At 36.5% G+C, this 20,086-nt stretch overlaps 1 protein-coding gene across 8 annotated transcripts in view; it reads right to left on the minus strand.

Moving 5' to 3' along the window:
• Positions 1–20,086, minus strand: part of MITF (melanocyte inducing transcription factor) — a 228,783-nt gene that overhangs the window by 77,352 nt on the left and 131,345 nt on the right. For 6 of the 8 annotated variants that reach the window (XM_019984618.2, XM_019984613.2, XM_019984616.2 and 3 more), the window contains one exon: positions 16,021–16,270. In XM_019984618.2, coding sequence (XP_019840177.1) covers positions 16,021–16,270 — 250 coding nt within the window. The remainder of the gene's footprint in view (positions 1–16,020; positions 16,271–20,086) is intronic. The other 2 variants (XM_019984614.2, XM_070776328.1) reach the window with 1 other exon arrangement.

Consider the following 20,086-nt stretch of genomic DNA (forward strand, 5'->3'; position numbering starts at 1 on the left):
CGGGTCCACACCTGGGCATGGGTACTATTCACGGATGTTTGATTTCAGGCCTGTAGTGTCGACTGTTAAGTAGTCAATGTTGTAAGACAGGTTGAAGGGAATGGCCTTTCTTCTTATCTCAAGATAGTATGTATCATAGAAATACGACAAATGGTTTAATAACAAAAATAAAGGTCACCAAGCAGTTAGTAGTAAGTACAGAATACTCAAGATGACATGCTTCTGAAAGGTAAGAAACAAAAAAGATTAAAATTATATATGTTATAAGCAATAGGTATTGGGAGAGCAAGATCTCAGACTAGGGGGAAAAATAGCAGATCATATAAAGAAGAAGACAGCGAATCCCAGAGCATATGAATCAAAGTACTTACAGACTATATAAAAATACTTATGCAATCTGGTTAGTGATGAAAACTTTCTGAAGACAGATAATGATTTGCATCAGTTGACTGGCTCTACTAAGTGGGCCCTGGGGCTCGGAGATGAGAGGCTGTGATTAAATGTATTTTGAATCTCTAATTGCCTAAAAATAATAATGCTTACAAAAGTGAACAGCTAATAAAATTGTGTATGATCACGTATTTTTAACCAGAGTTCCAGATCCAAAACTGATGACTTCTCAACCTATAAGGTGAAGTTTAATTTCAGAATCAGAACATTCTCACAGCCTTTGACATCTATTAATATTTCTTCAAAGTTTAGCCCCACTTTTAAGCACTCTTCCCAGAATTTTCTATAGGTAGGGATTTAACTCGGAGAAGGCAATGGCACCCTACTCCAGTACTCTTGCCTGGAAAATCCCATGGATGGAGGAGCCTGGTAGGCTGCAGTCCGTGGGATCACTAAGAGTTGGACACGGCTGAGCGACTTCACTTTCCCTTTTCACTTTCATGCATTGGAGAAGGAAATGGCAACCCACTCCAGTGTTCTTGCCTGGAGAATCCCAGGGACGGGGGAGCCTGGTGGGCTGCCGTCTCTGGGGTCTCACAGAGTCGGACACGACTGAAGCGACTTAGCAGCAGCAGCAGCAGGGATTTAATTGTTGCCTAACTTGGCTGTCAATCATCAAATCAAATTCTAAGAATTTTAAGTAGTGGGTAAAATCTGGGGAGACATTAAAAACTGTGGTCAAGAATCACACTGCCTTCCTTAAAAAAAAAAAATCACTGTTAAGGGAACCTGCATAATCAGGTGATTTTTAAGAACAAAAATTCCTTGCTGCTAAAATGTAACTCAATAATCACTGGTCAAAAGAAACTTTATATACCCCATCTACACCTAGAGAAATTAATTCCAGATCAATTTATCTCATTTTTTGCTAAAACATTAAAGTTTTGAGCATTTCTCAAGAACCCATTGGTGGTTCAATTACCAGGGACTTAGTGTGTGACTCTGGTGGAAATGCTGATGGCAGTGATCAAAATTAATAAGTACTGTGCTAGACACAGTGCTAAGAGCTTTGCAAGCATCATGTCACTTACTTCTCACAGTAACCCTATGAGGTAGGGACTTTTACTATCCTTTTCCACTGTGGTCCAGAAAGGATTTGGGAGCTGCCCATCTCACTCCAGGGCTGAAGCCTTTAAACATGTACACAGCAGCCAGAGGTGTGGCATACAGACAACACCTTGAGGCAAGAGTTCTTAGAATGAATTTTAACTGAAAAATGGAAACCCTAACAGAAAAGTAAAGTAGGTGTGGGAAAGAAGGTTTGTGATCAGTGCAGAAGTTTGCAAGAGGTATCTTTAGGTTATTTCTGATTCCCTCCTCTTAAGAGAAGGGAGGTAAGAAGATAATCCATGTCTTTTGATGGAAGAAAAGGGCACTGCATGGCTTTTATGTGGGCTGGACTTCAGTCCATGTGCGGGGTGCGCAAATTAAGGATTCCAGTATTAGAAAGAGTTGGTCTTTCCTGTGGAGCTTCCAAAAATGAAGGTTTGTTTTATTCAAACCCAGGGGGCAAGCTGGCTTCATGTACTGGATATACTGCCTTCCAGCGGAAAACTAATACTGAAAAAAGAAAAAGAAGAGAAAACACTTTCTGTTGATGTCAATGGTCCAGTGTAAAAGGCCATGTGAAGACTATGGCCACGTCAGTAAAGACCTTTGATGTCAGAGACTGACCATCAAGGGCCTGCTGCTTGTGAAATGATAGATGTTAGGGTTCCTGGGACTCTGAAAAGGGCAGTCTGTGTTACCATTAACTACATTCAATTTGAAAAAGAGGAAAGTAGATTCCAAAGTAGAGCTGAAGTGACACTTGATAGTTTAAAAAGTTTCCTAAAAAGAAGTAGCTCTTAACATTTTTTTTAAAGTCAAATATTTCCAGGCCCTGTTTGATTAGAGTTGTACTTTCAGTTTTTGCTGATCAAGAAAATGTGTAAAACATAAAGAATAAAATGAAATATATAGCCTTGGTATCAATTTGTACTTTGTTCACTGCAGTGGCATCAATGTTTATTTGAAAAAGAGATGTCTAGGTAAGTAAGGTGTATGTATACTTTAGTTATAAATGTTAATGGACAAATGGATTCATTCATGCCTCAGGGTTCCTACAAAGTCACAATGGCTTCTATAGCTTAAAATGGGAACCACTGTATAATTTTAGTTTCTTCTCATTATTTTATCCCCAACTCATCTCCCTAAGATTTTGCATGATTAATCTAGTTTTATCAACTTTGTGAAAATATCTGCAAATAATGGGATGCACCTCATGTACAAAAGACTCTACAGAGAGCTATTGGATATTTTGCAACTTCCGCTGATCAACTTCACCGGAGAGAAACATTTCCTTTGCTTGTCTTCCTCTTCCCCTCTCTCCTCAAATAAAGTGCCTACCAATTTTACCACTGTTGGAGATTTTCCATAACTCTTTATATGTTTACTTTAGGTCTAAGAGGCTGACTTTATTTGCATTAGCATTTCTCAATTTTTCTTATGTTTTTTACATATTAACTTACAGGTTTCTATAGCAGTGATTCTCAAACATGAGTCTGCATTAGAATTTTCCAGAGGGCTGGTTACGACAAGTTAATGGGCTCTATCCTCAGGGTTTCTGGCTCAATGGGTTTGGAGTGAACTCAGGGAATCTGTGTTTCTAAAGAGCTCCCACATAATGCAAGGGATCCAGACCCCAGACTACATTTTGAGACCCACTGAGCTACAGAAAATTTTCCCAAGAACACCTTTTAGAGTTAAGTTCTATACACCTTAGCTTCATGTCAAGCTGAATGAAAATTTTACATCAAAATGAAATGTCCTCCCAGAATGTCCTAACTCCCCTGTCTATGAGACATTAGGGGTCCTAAGTGTCAGTAAAAATCAGCATGACATCCCACACTCTTAACATTGTATTATGAATTCCATCAGTGTTTTGTAATTAATGAGCTAGAAAAATTCTTTGGGTATATGATATTAATATAAATTTGGAAAGCTACTGAGAAAATTGAAATCAACATTACAGTGGCATGCATGTTTGTTAACATATTATTTTAAAATTAAGATATTAATAATAAGTAATAAATAAATAAATAATAAACATTGAGAAAATATGTAACTCCAAACTCAGGAAATCATAACTTTTGACAACAGAAAGATCTTTCTTTCTGAAACTCATTGCATGGTTAACATTTTTATTCCTTTGATTTTCTCACTTATGCAACTGAACAAAAATGCAGCTTTACAGGCTCTTAGTTTTTATATGAAGAACACATTAAATCTTTCCAACAGAGTTTACTAATTCCAATATAATCAACTCATTATTTGCATTAAGAATAACAAAGTATCTAAAAATATATACATTATCATTTCAGACGTGTGTTTTTTCTGGTTTAATAAATGGTCAGAAACTAGTATCAAAACAGAAATCCTGGGTGCCTGGTAGATAAGGAGAAAAAACTGTTTTATGGAATTATCAGCTATGCAGAAAATTCCTAAAAATATACTGCAAGTTAACTGAGAAAAGAAACATCCTTAGCAACATTAACAAAAGTAAAAATCATGTATAAAACGCCTTTAAAAAAAAGTAGGTTTCAATATCTTACTTGTTCATTCAGCTACTACGCAATATATATTTAAAGAAGAAGTAGGATTAATTGATATCCTTTTCCTTCAATGTCTCTTTTTGTACCACGAACATTGACGAGATGCTTATATGTTCCTGAGGCTTTAGTCAGCTTTAACACACCACACAGGTGCTATTTAAGTGTGATGTGTGTAGGTTTGAGAAGAAACTGGATTGAGAGTCTGAGTAAGATGTGTGACTAACAAGTTAAGAGCTGTCACGGTTCAGGCCTGAATGAAAGGTGGTTGGCAGAGATGGATCCCAGTGCAATATTTCCAAGGGTGACTCTGCTGTGCCCTCCTGGGAAAGGGTGTTTTGACAGGAAATATCAACCGCATCTGAGATACATCAGCTAACCTGGGCTCCAAAGGGTTGTGAGAATGAAAATAATGACTAAAAATGGTTTGAGCTTCTTTGGTGGGGAGGAAGGCAGTGGGAAAGCAATCGTGTTGCATAGGTATTATGGCAGCAAATAAATATGGCAACTTGGAGTCGGCAGTAATAATTATTATATCAATATTATTCATTATTATACAACGACACAGCAGAATCCTTGACTGAGCATTTTCCATCTACCTAGCATGGCACTAAATGCTTTAAATCTGTACTAACACAAAGGCCACAGCCACATGGGCTACTGAGCACTGGAAATGTGGCCAGTGTGACGAGGATTTTAAAAATTCTTTAAAATTTACAGAACTTCAAAATTTTTTAAATTCTTTAAGGATTTCACTTTAATTTAAAGATTTATATTCAACTTGGTAATTGGAAGTCAGTGAGAGGATAGGAATGTAGCATTTCAACTGTAAATCTCATAAAATCAAAACAGATGGAGTAATTCAATGAAAAATTAGCATCTGAATGGCAATGTTTCTATAGGTGTAAAACACACACTTGATTTTGAAGACTTAGTATGAAGACTTAATATAGAAAAAAAAAGTGTGAATGCCAAAATTTTGGTAATTCTTATATTGATTGTATGTTGAAATGATAACATTTTGGATATACTGAATTAAATAATACACAGGATTAAAACTGGTGTCATCACTTTCTTTTTACTGTGGGCTACAGCTCACTTGATCGCAAAGAGTCAGACATGACTTAGTGACTAAACAACAACTAGAAAATTTAAATTTATACATGCAGCTCACATTCTATTGGATAGTGCTGCGTAAGGTGAATTATCTCATTTAACCCTCACAAAAATTCTCCAGGTCAGACACTATTACTTCTATTTCACAGATAAGGACACTGAGACCCAGAATGAACAGGAAATGTGTCTAAGGTCACCTAGTTAAGTATTGGAGACTATTTTATCTGCTTCATATGCTCCAATTTTGAGTCATTTAATCTAATCCCAGATTTTTCAACAAGGATGCTGATTATAGTCACATCTCAAAGCATAATGAAGTACATCAGCTGGCATTAAGGGGAATCTGGCATCCAGAGAATAATTTAGTGCAGTGTTTGGATACCAAGGTTACAAGGCTAAAGTCATAAGGTTCTGTACTTCTCATAAATTCAATCTTTTAAGATTAACCTGGCTGTCATAAATATCACCAAACACTTAACAATGCAGGAGGACCAAAGGCCATCATGACAGCCTGTCTTACCAGACGAAGGATTCAAATTAAATTCCATCAAATCACACTGAGTCAATACGCTCTGACAAGCACCTCACATCCAAAACCTCTAAGAGCCTGGAATTGTTTTTTCTAATTTGCTCCCCCCTTTTCTTCACCAAGAGACAAAAGAAAGCCCAAGAAAATGCTGAATGGGGTAAAAGAAAATGCAACAAAGTTAATAGGGGACTTCAGAATTTGTAAAAACACAAAAACAAGAGGGCGCGTCTCCATCGCTGCACAATATTGCTTTTGTTAAGAGCCAAGTCTCAGTCTTGAAACGTGTTGGTAATAAATCAGCAGGCATTATTTTAAATCAACTGGTTTTATGAAATAAGCCAAGAGTTGAAAGAGGCAGGACTAATTACCAACATTCCTTGATGAATTACTTAGCGGCGTGTGCTAAGTCAATGTGCGTCTATGTCTTGATCCCCAACTTTATCCCGTACTTATTTCCCAGGAGGTAAAAAGAACATGTGGCTAATTAAAGCACCGATCTCCACAGCCAGAAGTACTCAAGGTAGGATTCCTTTCGGGAAAAAAAAAAAGAAAAGGTTCTTTGCCTGGTACTTATTAATCTAATTTTTACTACTTCACTAGAAAAACAGACCTAATCTTGTCACCTTTAGGCAGTCTGAACTACCATGCAGTGTTCTGAAAAAAATGTTACATATTTGTAATTTAGCCAATAAGAATTTCTTAAGCCTTTCCTAACCAGCAGGAATGTCTCTGGTTTGTCGCTTCTAATTAAGTCTCAACAAAATTTCTAGCTCCTAAATTTTAATTATACAAAACTCCGGGCCAACAGGGGAGATTATGACAAAGTTATGCCTGATGGTAAGGTAGTAGAAATCTGAAGTTTGCTTTTCATGTTGGTCCTTTTTAAAATTATTCACAAACTGGTGATTCAAATCTTTTTACTAACTTTTAATTTTTGGGATCCTCACACCTTGCTATTTTGCCTTTAGGGAACACCACGTAACAGGGAGTTATGCAATGTGCACATGTCTAGTAAACTCAGCTAACTGGGCTGCTCAAAAGACTTATAGGCAAAAGAAACTTCCCTAAGACTCCTAATAAAATGCATCAAGAGAAGCCTACTTAATTTTATTAAGAATGTATGCATATACCATTAAAAAATTAATAAAGCCTTTGACCACCAATATCTCCAATCCAAAAACTCATTCCAGATGTAACTAGTAAGAACAATTTGGTATAAAACAATCTAGGTCCTTTTCTAGAATATTCTTTAGTTTTTAAAACAGTGATTACAACTCTTTCTCTAGGACCATTCTCTACTTTAATAACTTCCTATTTTATCTGCTTCATATGCTCCAATTTTAATTCATCTCATTTTTGCAAAACTATAAATTAATAGGAAAAAACATCTAACTTTATAAACAAGGTCTGAAAGACTAGTGTATTGTTGGGAGTTAAATTTTCCTTAAAGTTTAGGCTGATGCTCAAAGAAGCCAATAACAAGAGACATATTTAGGGTAAGAGCCAAGATACGAGTACTGATTGCAGCCCTAACGTTGTGCAAAACCACTTACTAATTTACATATTTTTAAACACAGATCCCACCCCCTTATTTTAGTAGGGCAATGTTAAAATTAGATTTTGCTTACACATGTCCACAATCTCTGTTATTCAAGAGCTTACCTATAGAAGATGGTCTTCTAAATCTAAGCCCCTTTTTTAATTGTTGGGATTACGTAGGTAACATTTGTGAAGAAGATTCATGGCCTTAACGTACAGTAATATAAACTTTATGACAGCTAACATTATTCACTTAAAAGCAAAGAGAAAAACAACCAGAACTGAAGTTCCAGTTGTAAGTGCTGAAATACAACAGAAGTAACAATATGCAGTGAGGTAGGGGGAGAAAAATTCTAAAAGCAACCATAATCCCAGGAGAAAATTAATATTAAAACACATGTACTAACTCTACCAAATTGAGTATTCCAAAAATCCTTTACAACAATATAAATCTATTACTGATACACACAGAACTATGAAAGATATGAATTAGGCCAATAAGATTAGCCTGGCAGACGGGATGTTTTAGAATGCAAATCATCTTGAGTTATGATTTCTGGATGCTGTTATAAAACATCTCAATATTCTGACCAATAATGATGACTACAATGAACCATAAATTACCACAGTGGTCAATGTGGTGAGGCAGTATTTTTCTACAGTCCAGGTCTTCCATCTGGCATATAGTGGCAATTCAGGGATACACTTTAATTATTCCATATGGATGTCCCCTTACTAATTTCAAATGCTTAAGATTATGTATCCTTCCATTAAGCCTGTGAGACTCCTCTGTAGTTTCTCTTCGACCTCCCACTTGGCTCTAACATAGTCTGTTACTGGTGATTTTTTGAAATGTTTAGAGGCTGTTCTTGAACTCTGTAGGAAACAGAGAGGAAGCAAGGTATGTGGTTATAAGTAGATAAGGTAGGCTGATAAGTAGATAAGGTGGGCTTCCCTGGTGGCACAGTGGTAAAGAATATGCCTGCCAATGCAGGAGACGCAAGAGACACAGGTTTGACCCCTGGGTCAGGAAGATCCCCTAGAAGAAGGCATGGCAACCCACTCCAGTATTCTTGCCTGGAAAATCCCATGAACAGAGGAGCCTGGTGGGCTACAGTTCTTGGGGTCACCAAGAGTCAGGCAGTACTGAGCACACATGCATGGAACGTAGGCTGAGGAGTCTAACTGTGTGACTTCAGTGACAATCTCTTTTTGCATCAGTTTCCCCATGGGGAAGATTGGGCTTATCCTACTTATCCCACAGGGCTGCTAGAGAGATACGTAATATAATGGACATAAAGGATTCAGCTTACCATCTAATACAGCCAATAATTAATGTCTGTGCAGTCACTGCTTGTCCTCCTCGAAGCTGCTTTAGGTAGTACCATGGTTACACCAGTAATTACTGTATCTGCTGCAGGTACCAGGTTACCATGTCACTTGAGTAACTAAACATTGCTACTTCTGCCTCCTAAACTTTTTCAGGTCATTCACTCTCAGAGAGGAACAACCACCAATGATTAAGAAATCAGTGCCATGAAATCCAACTAAGCTCAAATCCTGACTGCACCACTTGTTTCACACAATTCCGACGAGCTATTTGACCCCTTCGCCTCAGTTTCCACGTCTGTGAAATGGGGACACTAATAACGACCGCCTGATCTGGACGTGCCAACCATGACTGTGGGTCTAACAGTTCTCTGGGAAACACATACTAGCTGGAAGGCAGGCGGTACATCCATAAGAGCCTAAGCATTTTCTAAACAGAACACAAAGAGGGGAGTTAAGAAAGATGCCGAACAGGAATTCAGCACAGAAACAGGAATGTTTCTCAAATCCTTTTTGTTTTTCATCACCACCCCCTTAAGCAGCCATTTTAGACCTTCTTGTTACCCCTAATTACCTCTCCCCTAATCCCCAACCAAGAAAATTGTAACAGGTACATATACTGCATATCTGCTTATGTACTATGCCCTTTTAGAGCAGCGGTCCCCATTTTTCCATGAGTGGGAAGGTGAAGGGGAAGGTTTCAGGATGATTCGTGCACATTACATTTATTGTGCACTTTATCTCCATTATTATTATGCCAACTCCACCTCACATCATCAGTCATTAGATCCCAGAAGCTGGGGACTCCTGCTTTAGAGGATCACAAACCATTATAACATCTTGTATTTTTTGCCTTCCAAGAGCCAATTTTTGCTCCCCTGGGAGACAATATCAGCCCAGTTAAGAATGCATGTGCTACATGTCATATCATATTGAAAAGAAATTCCCATTCAAAGGTAGATTAAAAAAAAAAAGTCCCACTCCAATTTTCAGTTCTCACTCCAAGGCCCTAGACCTTAGCACTGTCCTTAAGTGCTACCTGGACCTCCAGTTTTAGGATTATGAGAACTGTGTAAATTAGAAGAGACTGCACCTATCATTATGGCTTTTTTTACCAGGAGAAAAAGAGGGGCTGAGCAGCTGCCCTTCATGTAAACCCACAAGGTGACTTCAGCGATGGCAAAGTAGCCCACTGAGAAGAAAAATCCCTGACCCTAGAAAGAAGGTGACCCTCCTCCCAAACCTGCATGGCTCAGATGTCCACTGAACACGGCTGACCTGACCCACACCCTAAGGAGATCATACCACCCGATTCTATGATACCCCTCAGCCACATAAAAATGGCTGTGTGCTCATAGTGGAAGAAATCACTTCCATCTTGTGTGCCAATATTACCAAATGAGGGGCTTTTCAGGTGGTACTGGTGGTGAGGAATCTACCTGCCAATGCAGAAGACATAAGAGACACGGGTTCAATCCCTAGGTTGGGAAGATTCCCTGGAGGAGGGCGTGGCAACCCACTCCAGTATCCTTCCCTGGAGAATCCCTTTGACAGAGCAGCTTGGTGGGCTACAGTCCATAGGGTCACAAAGAATTGGACACAACTGAAGCAACTTAGCATGTACACATGCATGAACATTACCAAATGAATATGGAATTACAGCTGATATTTCAGTGTTTCCAGAAAAGTGGAATTAATTCGTAAGCTTAGCTATATCAAGGCTGACTGTTTTGTTTTACATAGTTGCTCCCCACAGGGCTGCTCTTTCAAGTGGGCCAGGCCTAAAAATCTAAGCAAAGATGACTTTCTTTCAGCCAGGATTCACTGCTCATTCCTAGTTACTAAAAGCAGCGGAGGCAGAAAAGATGTCTGAGGTTAATCAATGCACATTTACTGAGATGGGTGCCCTACTTAGCCTGGGTTAAGTTAGATTTAGATTTCCCCGATGTAAGGCAAGTTTATGGAGAACTTTCCTGTGCCAGCCCGTAGATTACTAACTCCTTACCTACGGGGATATGGTATGCATCGCATTTGCATGGGAAGCAAATGGGTCGCCAGTCACTGCCAAGGCAAACTGGAGCACACGTATCACCAGAATGATCTAAGTGTTTCCAGTACACAGGGTAAGAAGTCCCTATTCTGCCTAAGGAACAGGAAGCTTAAAGCAATATTCTCAAAAGCACAGACAAGATATTTCTCTCTCAGAAAGAAAAGAAACTATTTGTCTCACTTCACCTGAAAAGGTGAACAAATAAAGATAGGATTTACATCTACCTGATCAAAACTGCCTAATACCTTTCTTCAGACCTCGCTCCTAGAAAAGGGATCTGTAGGTTGGAAAGCAGCAGAAGTCAGGAAAGCTGCGCCCCAGACTGTAATAGCTGGTGTCCTGCTGGATCTCCCTCTACACTGTTTAGATCAGTTCTCAGTTAACAAGTACTGTCTATAATTTTTGTTTTATTTTATTGGAGTATAGATGATTTACAATGTTGTATTAGTCTCCGGTGTACAGCAAAGTGAATCAGTTATACGTATACATACATCCCACTCCAGTGTTCTTGCCTGGAAAATGCCATGGACGAAGCAGCTTGGTGAGCTACAGTCCATAGGGTTGCAAAGAGTCAGACATAACTGAGCACACACACACACATACATATATCCAATCTATTTTAGATTCTTTTTCCATATAGGTCATTACAGAATACTGAGTAGATACTGAGTAGAGTTCCAACAAAAATGAGTTTTAAAGGGAAAGAAAATTACCTTATGTGTGACACTGAATACAAAGTGATAACGATCCAGAGCTTAAAGACTCTGTAGGGAAAGGAGGTCTGTAGGAGGATGAAAAGATGTTTGTGGAACCTGGAAATTGAATCCCTTTGTCCCCGAGAGAAGATGTGGCCTTGTAGACATGGTGTTTGATCCAAAAACAAAAGGATGCCAAAGTTCATAAACAGTCCTGAAACTGATGCTCACAGAATGTTCATGTAACTCACACTGACTGGTAACAAAAATATATGCTGGCCCATGGACTATGGGATTAGAAAAATTCTCAGGTTTCCTTTCTTATGTGGTCAGCAGCTCTAGCAAGATTCCCTAACTAAGGGGATAAAGGCAAGCCAAACTGAGACACACTGCATCTCTTCCCACTTCTTTTGGTCAATATGATGCTAATAAGGTTCTGTGTTCCTGCCTAAATAAATTCGGAAGAAAATCAAATGCATAATGGGGCCTGGGAGCCGTTCCTTCTTCTAATATAATCTACCAACTCAACTCATAACTCCACACACCTTCAAGTTTCTGTATTATACCTAAAGAATAAGCCATACCTTGACAATTCAACATCAGGTAGATTTCATAAATTACAGAGAAAGGCCAGCAATTCAGTCAGCCACCCTTTCCTCCATTAGTGAAATTTCATGGAATATAGGTTGTCAGACAGGGTGACAAAAAAGCAGAACACCCATCCATCCTGGGTTGCTAGAATCACTATTTAAATGAGATGCCATACCTAAGTCAACCACCAAAAAAACACCAATGTGAATTCAGTTCACAAGATAGAGGGCTCTGGAAAAAATGTGTTTTAATACCTGATGAACAGCAAGCATCACTTCTCATTCTGCAGTAATCTAATTCCTTGGGTTATCTGAGATGATTTGGAAAAAAAGAAAAAAATCTAAAAATAAATTTCTTGAAATTATTTAAAAGAAGATACCCTAAAGTTACCAAAAATATATATTTTTTTCCTTCAAATTCATATAATCTCTCTCCTAAGGAGAACAGAAAGATTCAATATACAATTTATTCCCAAGAGAATACCTTGGCTTTAAATTTTTTTAAGTCCAAGGAGAAAAAAACAAAAACAAAAAAAAAAGGAAGGGAGGCAGAGAGGGAAATTCTTGAAAATTCCCTATACATTTCTAAATAGATAAATGTTTTCACACTATAAACTCTTGTTTTCAACTATACACTGTCAGAGTCCATGTAGGGGGAGCAATTCTGATGAACCTGCCAGTTCAAGATCAGAGCAATCAGGTACTTTCATAATCAGTCAGGTTAGAGAGATGAGACAGGGAAAATGCATGCGTGATGGATGTGCGGATGAAGACGGTTGATATGTGATGCTTCTTCAGCCATGAGACTGTGTCCACAAGGCCTATCTCCAGTTCCTCTGTCTGTGTCTAAAAGGAGCCAGGTCAGATTTCAGATCTCTGGTTTGCTTGTCAATAAAACTACCTGTGGCAGAAACTACTTCCATTAATGGTTCTTAATGATATACTTTGTTAATTCACAGTGAGAAATACAGAGTACATATTTTCACTATTGTGAAATATATATTATGCACTCCAGATACTGGTTAATTTATGACAAAGAAGCATCCTTAAATTACAATACCCAACTGAATAGGGCTGTTCTTAAGAAACCTAGAGGATATATCCACTACGTGAATACATACAACAATAAAATTAACCACTCCATGTCACCTAAAATAAAAACCAACAATAGGAATAAAAATCATAAATTAAGTAAATCAATGTAGAAACCAGAGGCTAATCCTGCAAAGTTTCATGAATTTGCGGACTGAATGACAACCATCTGAGAAATAAGTAATGCAAATTTCCAATCCCTATGACTTCCAAACACTAGTCCTAAATTTACTAGAAGCGGTTGACAATTTAAAACATGCTTTATAAACGTTCATATTTTAAGCATAATTCTGTAAAAGAAAGGGGATTAACCAGAAAATACTAATTGAGCTTTTCAAAATCATTCAACACACCAAGAGCAAAAATGTTCGTAACATGGGTTTGTGTGTGTGATTTTTCTATCAAGCTCTTGTAAACCGGTGAGAGACGGGAGAGATTTACCCAGGATTCTCTGGCACACACTAGACATCTGACTGCCCACATCTACCTCCACTGAAAAGCAGGTATGTTCTGTTCTAGCAACTTAAATCTTTAAAAATTAAATGATGAATTTACTTAGACTATACTATTAGAAAAAATATCTATTCAATATCATCTGTATCATTATGCATAAATTAGTATACTCAGTGTTACTCCTTGAAAATGTATATTCATAGAAATGGGGGTCAAGATTAAGCAAATTAACTGCTTTTCTATTAACCATTTACTTCATAATATATGCTTATGATTTAAAAACTATAAAAGAGAAAAGAAAAAAATGACCATCTTTCTTACTTACCTTTCTGTAATAAATGATTCATAATATTTCCATCCACAAAACTTTCAAAAATATGCAAATAATTTTTATAAAGTACTAAGTATTTAAGTACTTGAAGTAATCATGTATATGACACTCTCCTTTAAATGTAATTTGAATCTCTTAGAATGCACCTTATATGGAATCATGCTTCTGCTTGGTCCTCCACATAAGGACAGTATATACAAAATCTGTCTAAACAGCTACCAAACCTACCCACATTGCTATGCCCTACACCTCTTAACATACTTTGCTCTTTATATAACTGAAGTATAAAAATGCACAAGTTAGAGATAAACTAATTCCGTATGAAATACACATTAACCATTTGTTCATTTTTATTTAGATTAAGTCTCCGGGTTCTAACAATATATTTGTGTTTTAACTTTGGACATATTTCTAGTATAACTAAATTGAGCGATAGAGTTAGGGCTAGTGTTACCAGGACACAGTAACATTTAAGGAAAAATGGTTATATTATTAAAACCAATTAGTATAGATTTTAATTTTAATCATATCACAATTACTTTTTTTAAGTAATAAAAACTTTTAAAAATGATGTCCGTTTTTAAAATGAAATGGAAATAATGTTTCAGCATACTCGGGTAATTTTTCTTTCATCAGATATAACTGCCTTAATAGGAATACAGATTTCAACTAATATACTTTAATATAATAACATTACCTATGATTTAGACATAAACCACTACTAACACAAATCTGTATCCTCTCTTCTAAAATCTGTTCTTCAGATTAAAAAAATAGACTACTAAAGTAAATAAAACAGACATTTCTCTATAATTTATTATTACTTAATTTATATAACTTTAAATAATCTGAAATATAGCTAAAAAAAATTATGATTCTTGTGAACAGCAGACAACTTAAATCTTAAATAAACCTTAGGTCTATAAAAACCCACTGGTTGCCAATTTTCACCCAAGCAGAACAGAAAGTTTAATGTACAATCTACTTCCAAGAGAAAAACTTGCCTTTATTTGGAAGGTGGGGTACATAAGATATACATTAGGTGTGGCAATATTCAGAACTTCAGTCATATTAGAGTAAAACTTTCTGCTAAACCATTTTAATCTTTTTCATCCTAACAGAATTTTAATATTAGTTTCTCTATGACACAGTTTCAGTACTCCATCATTACATTTCAAGAGTCTTACTGATAAGAAAACAACTGGCTTAAATTTTGTTTTTAAAGAACCTCTTTCCTTCTTCCTGGTAGAGATCATAGATTGCTTCCCAATTATCACACAGCATCCCATTTGCTTTCATAGTAAACTTTAAATAGTGAAAGATGTCCTTTCTGAGCATAGGAATGATTGCAAAGACCAACAATGAATCACCGGCAGTAAAGTTCACTTTGTTTAATGAACAGTAACATTCGGGACTCTTTAGGATGGATCAATTAGGTAATGGGATTTTAAAAATTAAGAAGTAAGGAAGTCCTCTTTCTTTTCTTTTAACATCACTTGCACCAGTCACATTTAAGAGCTGGAATGTTTAAAGAAGGAGTACCTCCCAATGTGATTGCAGGACCCATGTGTGAGATGGAATTCTATTCTTAGACTTGTTACAATTTTCCCTAGTAATTAGGAAGCTATATGTCCAGGATAGAATGATGCTAACAAGCTCCTGCAGTTTCTACTCTAGCAAGAAATCAAAGGGACCCAAAACAGACAACTCACTTCAGTTAAAAGATTATGCAGTCTGGTTATTAAAGCTAAGCTCTTCTACCATTTTCTATCTGAAGAGACTTTCTAAAAGAGTCAGATTCTACAGCCAAGATGATTTACTCAAGAGAAAAGAAAACTCAAGAATGGCCATGGAATGTATTTAGGGGAAAAAAAAAAAAAAAAATATATATATATATATACCCAAGTTATTAGAAGAGGTTCATTTCAGATAACTTGTACATTTTTAAACTTTCCCAAAGAAAGATGGGAAGATATCATTACAAAAACCATCTATAACCTCCTGGTAATTTCTCACGGGACATCAACAACTCTTCCCCCATTTAGTGAGGGTTACTATTATATTTAAAGTTAGTTGGAATCTTTCTTTGGAAATACAAAGCCATGTAGGAATCAATGGAGCTGACATTTACAAATATGTTTCAGATAGGTCAATATAACCAAATAAACATGATGAGACAAATAAAACACCTGGAAAATGGAAAATGTTGAAGAAGAAGAAGGCTTGGCCCAGCCAACAAGAGTGACACTCACATACCTTAAGGACTTCCATCGGCACCTGGGTGGCAGAGGGGAGGGTGGTGGGCACGCTGACGTTTATGGCTGGAGTCTGACTCACAGGCACTCTCTGTTGCATGAACTGGGCCGCCTGCAGCTTCTGCTGCTGCTCCCTGCGTTCCTGCTCCTGCATCTGCTCACGCATGAGTTGCTGGCGTAGCAAGATGCGTGATGTCATACTGGAGGAGCTTATCGGAGGCTTGGAGGCCCCAGGATGCTCCTCGGAACTGCTGTGGGGAAACAGAAAAACACACATTGAGTTCCTAATGAGACCTTTCATTTGCATTTTGGGGTATCCTAAATTGCACCAAACTATGAAATGAGCCCGTGCAAAATATAATCAGATCGCAGAGTGGTATTCCACCTAATTGAAAATCAAGAGCTGACAGGATTTAAGTCATCAGTAGTTGAATTAAAATAAGTCGGCTTGATTGCATCTAGGCATTTTTATCATACAGCTTATTTTTTTTTTGACATTTTATATCGCCTACTACTCATCACCACCAAATATAGTGCTGCCATATGAAGTGCCAAGAAGCAAGGGATCTTAATGGTACCCAGAGTTTCACACTTAAAAATAATTTTCTTGATTTCCTTTTATAGCCGAATCTAGCCAAATAACTACTCCTGTACACTATCTAAATTCCTTGAAGATATTTAAACTGTTTACTAACACACAATAGTTCAAAGAAAAGGTGAACTCTGTCATGGGGAAATTTTTCTACGATACAAGAAGTGAAAGTCATTAAAGAAGGCTTTGGACCAGAATCTTAACACTGAACTCAACCTCAGTCTTCGAGAAAGAGGGCAGAAGACAAGTTCGTTTGGCAACTCCATTCTTCTTCGCCTGGGTTTCTTTGTGCAGTCTTTTCTTCTGATTCTTCTTGGCAAGTCCTATCCAACACGCATTCTATGAGTTCCCCATGAGGCCTGCCTCTAATGGTGCTAGCGCTTACTCTACCCAAAATCATTTAAAAAGCTTAAATACTTGTCACAAGTCAAGAAGAAAGGACTTTTTGATTTTCCTAAATATAGATTTCTATTGTTTATCTTGCTAGCTCTACGACATCAACAAGTAAATAAACCTCTCTCTGCCTTAGTTACCATGTCTGAAAAAGAGGAATAACAATATTTTAACTTACTTACCCACTTATCAAAATGGGAGATGCTTTTTAAATATCTTTTGCATCATTTATACTCGAAACCCCTACCTCTTAGGAATTTTGTGAGGATTAAACAAAATAATGAATGAAATAATGCACAAAAATCCCTTAATACAATGAGTGCTATGCAGTACTGCCTCAATAAATGTTTGTTGTTGCAATTACTATTATCTAGAAATTTTGTTTCTGGTAATATCATTTTCTTAAAAAAAAAAAAACAACAACAGTTTAGGGCAAAGAATATAAAACCTTAATTAGCACCTGGAAACAGAAAAAAGAGTAATATTTAGGAAGTATTTATATTCACGTCAAAGTTATTCTTCCAGAGAAGTATCTATACCTTTGAGCTTCTTTCCTTGAATATAAATCCCAATATCATCCTTATCTTCTAACAAAGGCAAAATAGAGCCTTTAAATTATTGACCAGCCTTACAAACCCCTTAAAGATAAAAATCTTCAAATTCTTCAGGTAAAAAAAAAAAAAAGTACTAAAGAATAAAGAAATGTTTGCATTTCACCTTCACAGAGTTCCAGAAAACTATATAATAAAAAATTATACTAGCATTTAACTCATTACCCAGCACAGAAACCTGCTTCAATAGACTGGTAAGTTCATATAAAATAATGCTGTTAATATAGAGCCATAAAAAATGGTATAGAGATATACTTATGGTTGTGAATTAAAACTATACAATATATTAAACTTAGGAAATCCTGCTATTAGAAAGGTATGATTAAACTTAAAAAAATGTTTACTACAAGAAAAAGTACAAAGATAATGCAACCCTGAGCTATTGCTGGAAGATAATACTACAATCCTCTAATATTATCAATATCAATATTATCTAATATTATCGGTCATCAAGTTGACAATATTATCAATTGATTTAGAAATTTCACTGATGGATAACTTTCTTAGGAAAATAATTCAAAATGTGGAAAACCTGACATTACAAAGCTGTTGACAAATTGCACGGTATTCTGTCCCCTGACATAGGCATGATTATGTAAATTATGAGGGGAGATGTGGGTTAAATAATACAAACTTTTAGTTACAAGATGAGTAAGTTCTGAGGATCTAAAGCACAGCATGGTAACTATAATTAACAATACTGCATCGTACACTTGAAATTTCTGAGACAGCAGATCTTAAGTGTTCTCATCACACGCAAAAATATGTAAGTAACCATGTGAGGTGATTAATGTGTTTCACAATGTATACATGTAAAAAATCATCACATTGTATACCTTAAATAATTTTGTTAATTATACCTCAGTAAAGTTGAGGAAATAAATAAAACCATTCAAAAGATTTAAGCATAAAACAGGTTAAAAAAAAAATAAGTTATGGACTTCCCTGGTGGTCCGGTGGTTAAGATTATGCACTCCCAATGCAGGGTACATGAGTTTGATCCCTGGTTGGAGAACTAAGATCTCCAATGCCACATAGTGTAGCTAAACAACAAAAAAAGTAAATTATGATACATATAGATTTGATAATATACCTTTTTTAAAAAAAAAGTGCTCAGCACACAGCAAAGTGCAAAATCCATGTCCTAAGACAAATTAAAAAGTAGAATCAAAAGTGGATGTCCATTCTAATCTAGAATAAGTAGAGTGTATGTATGTACACAAATATACACATGACCAGCAAAAGGATGAGAGCTGCCAAAGTGGGAGTGGGATTATAGGTAAATTTCTTACTTTTTACTTTTCCCCCTATAAACCATAATGTCACCATATTTTTTTCAGTGGCAGGATATATTCCACTAATTTGAAAACAGAAGGAACATGAATTAACTTATAAGCATGAAGAAGTGAGTTGAGTGATCAAAGTCACAGTTTGGCTGGAAGAGACTAGATCCATCCTAGACAGCATTTTGACAACAGGATAGGGAAGTGCTGACTTGTATCCACTGGTTCTCTTGGAAGTCTTCAGCATCCCAGAAGACTTAGACCCTCTTTCCCTTATAGTTTCCTACAGATACACAAAGACTGAACAATGCTAATACCCGGTTTATTACTTTCAAATCATGCATTCATCTACACCATAAAAATACCCCATCATTTCTCAAAAACACTCCATTCACCTGCTCAGGTTCTGCTAAAAGAGCACCAAAAGAAAATGCATTTTCCCACTTTTGAGTATGTGTTCAGAGCTCAAATGTACTTTCCTAAACCCAGAAAAGAAGGCTATTTAAAAATAAATAAATAAATAGATGGTCTTGCTATTCAAAGCCTGTCAGGTTAAAACATTCCCAGAGAGACTGATCCTTTTGATAAAAACAGGAGCAAACCTTTGTGCCTTGGCAAATGCAGCTGTGGAAAAATCGCACTAATTAGCTGCTCAAGACAAGCCATTGGCTGTGATACCAGGGGAAAAAAAAATCCTTTCAATTAACAGTAAAGCATTCTTGAGACATCTTAAGTTAAAATTACTAGTCATCAACCTCTAAGGCTGCAGACTTTCAAGTCAACAACAGTATCATTTAAAACATTTACTGAAATATCCTATTAGGAAAAAAATTACATATTTATATGGTAGACCCACATAAATAAATTAAAACCCCACACACAAAAAAATCTAGCAAGGTTCAGCTAATTGACATTTGAATAAGTCTTCTCAAAGAAAAGAAAGGAAAAATAGTTACTTCACTGCACACGTACCCTACTGGATATTTCCATGTTAAAGATGACTCTCAGACTGTCAGCTTTCCTCGATCTTTTAAACTTTACTTCCTCTTAGAAATAACTAAATCTGCAATTATCACCCTATCGACAAAAATACCTACACATCAAAATGTTAGCAGGTCACATGAGGAAGTTTTAAACTCAAAGTCAAGTTTTATGTGAGAACATTACAGGTAGCCAAAAGCTTATTTT

Source organism: Bos indicus, chromosome 22 (genome assembly GCF_029378745.1).
Source record: "Bos indicus isolate NIAB-ARS_2022 breed Sahiwal x Tharparkar chromosome 22, NIAB-ARS_B.indTharparkar_mat_pri_1.0, whole genome shotgun sequence".
Lineage (NCBI taxonomy): Eukaryota > Metazoa > Chordata > Mammalia > Artiodactyla > Bovidae > Bos > Bos indicus.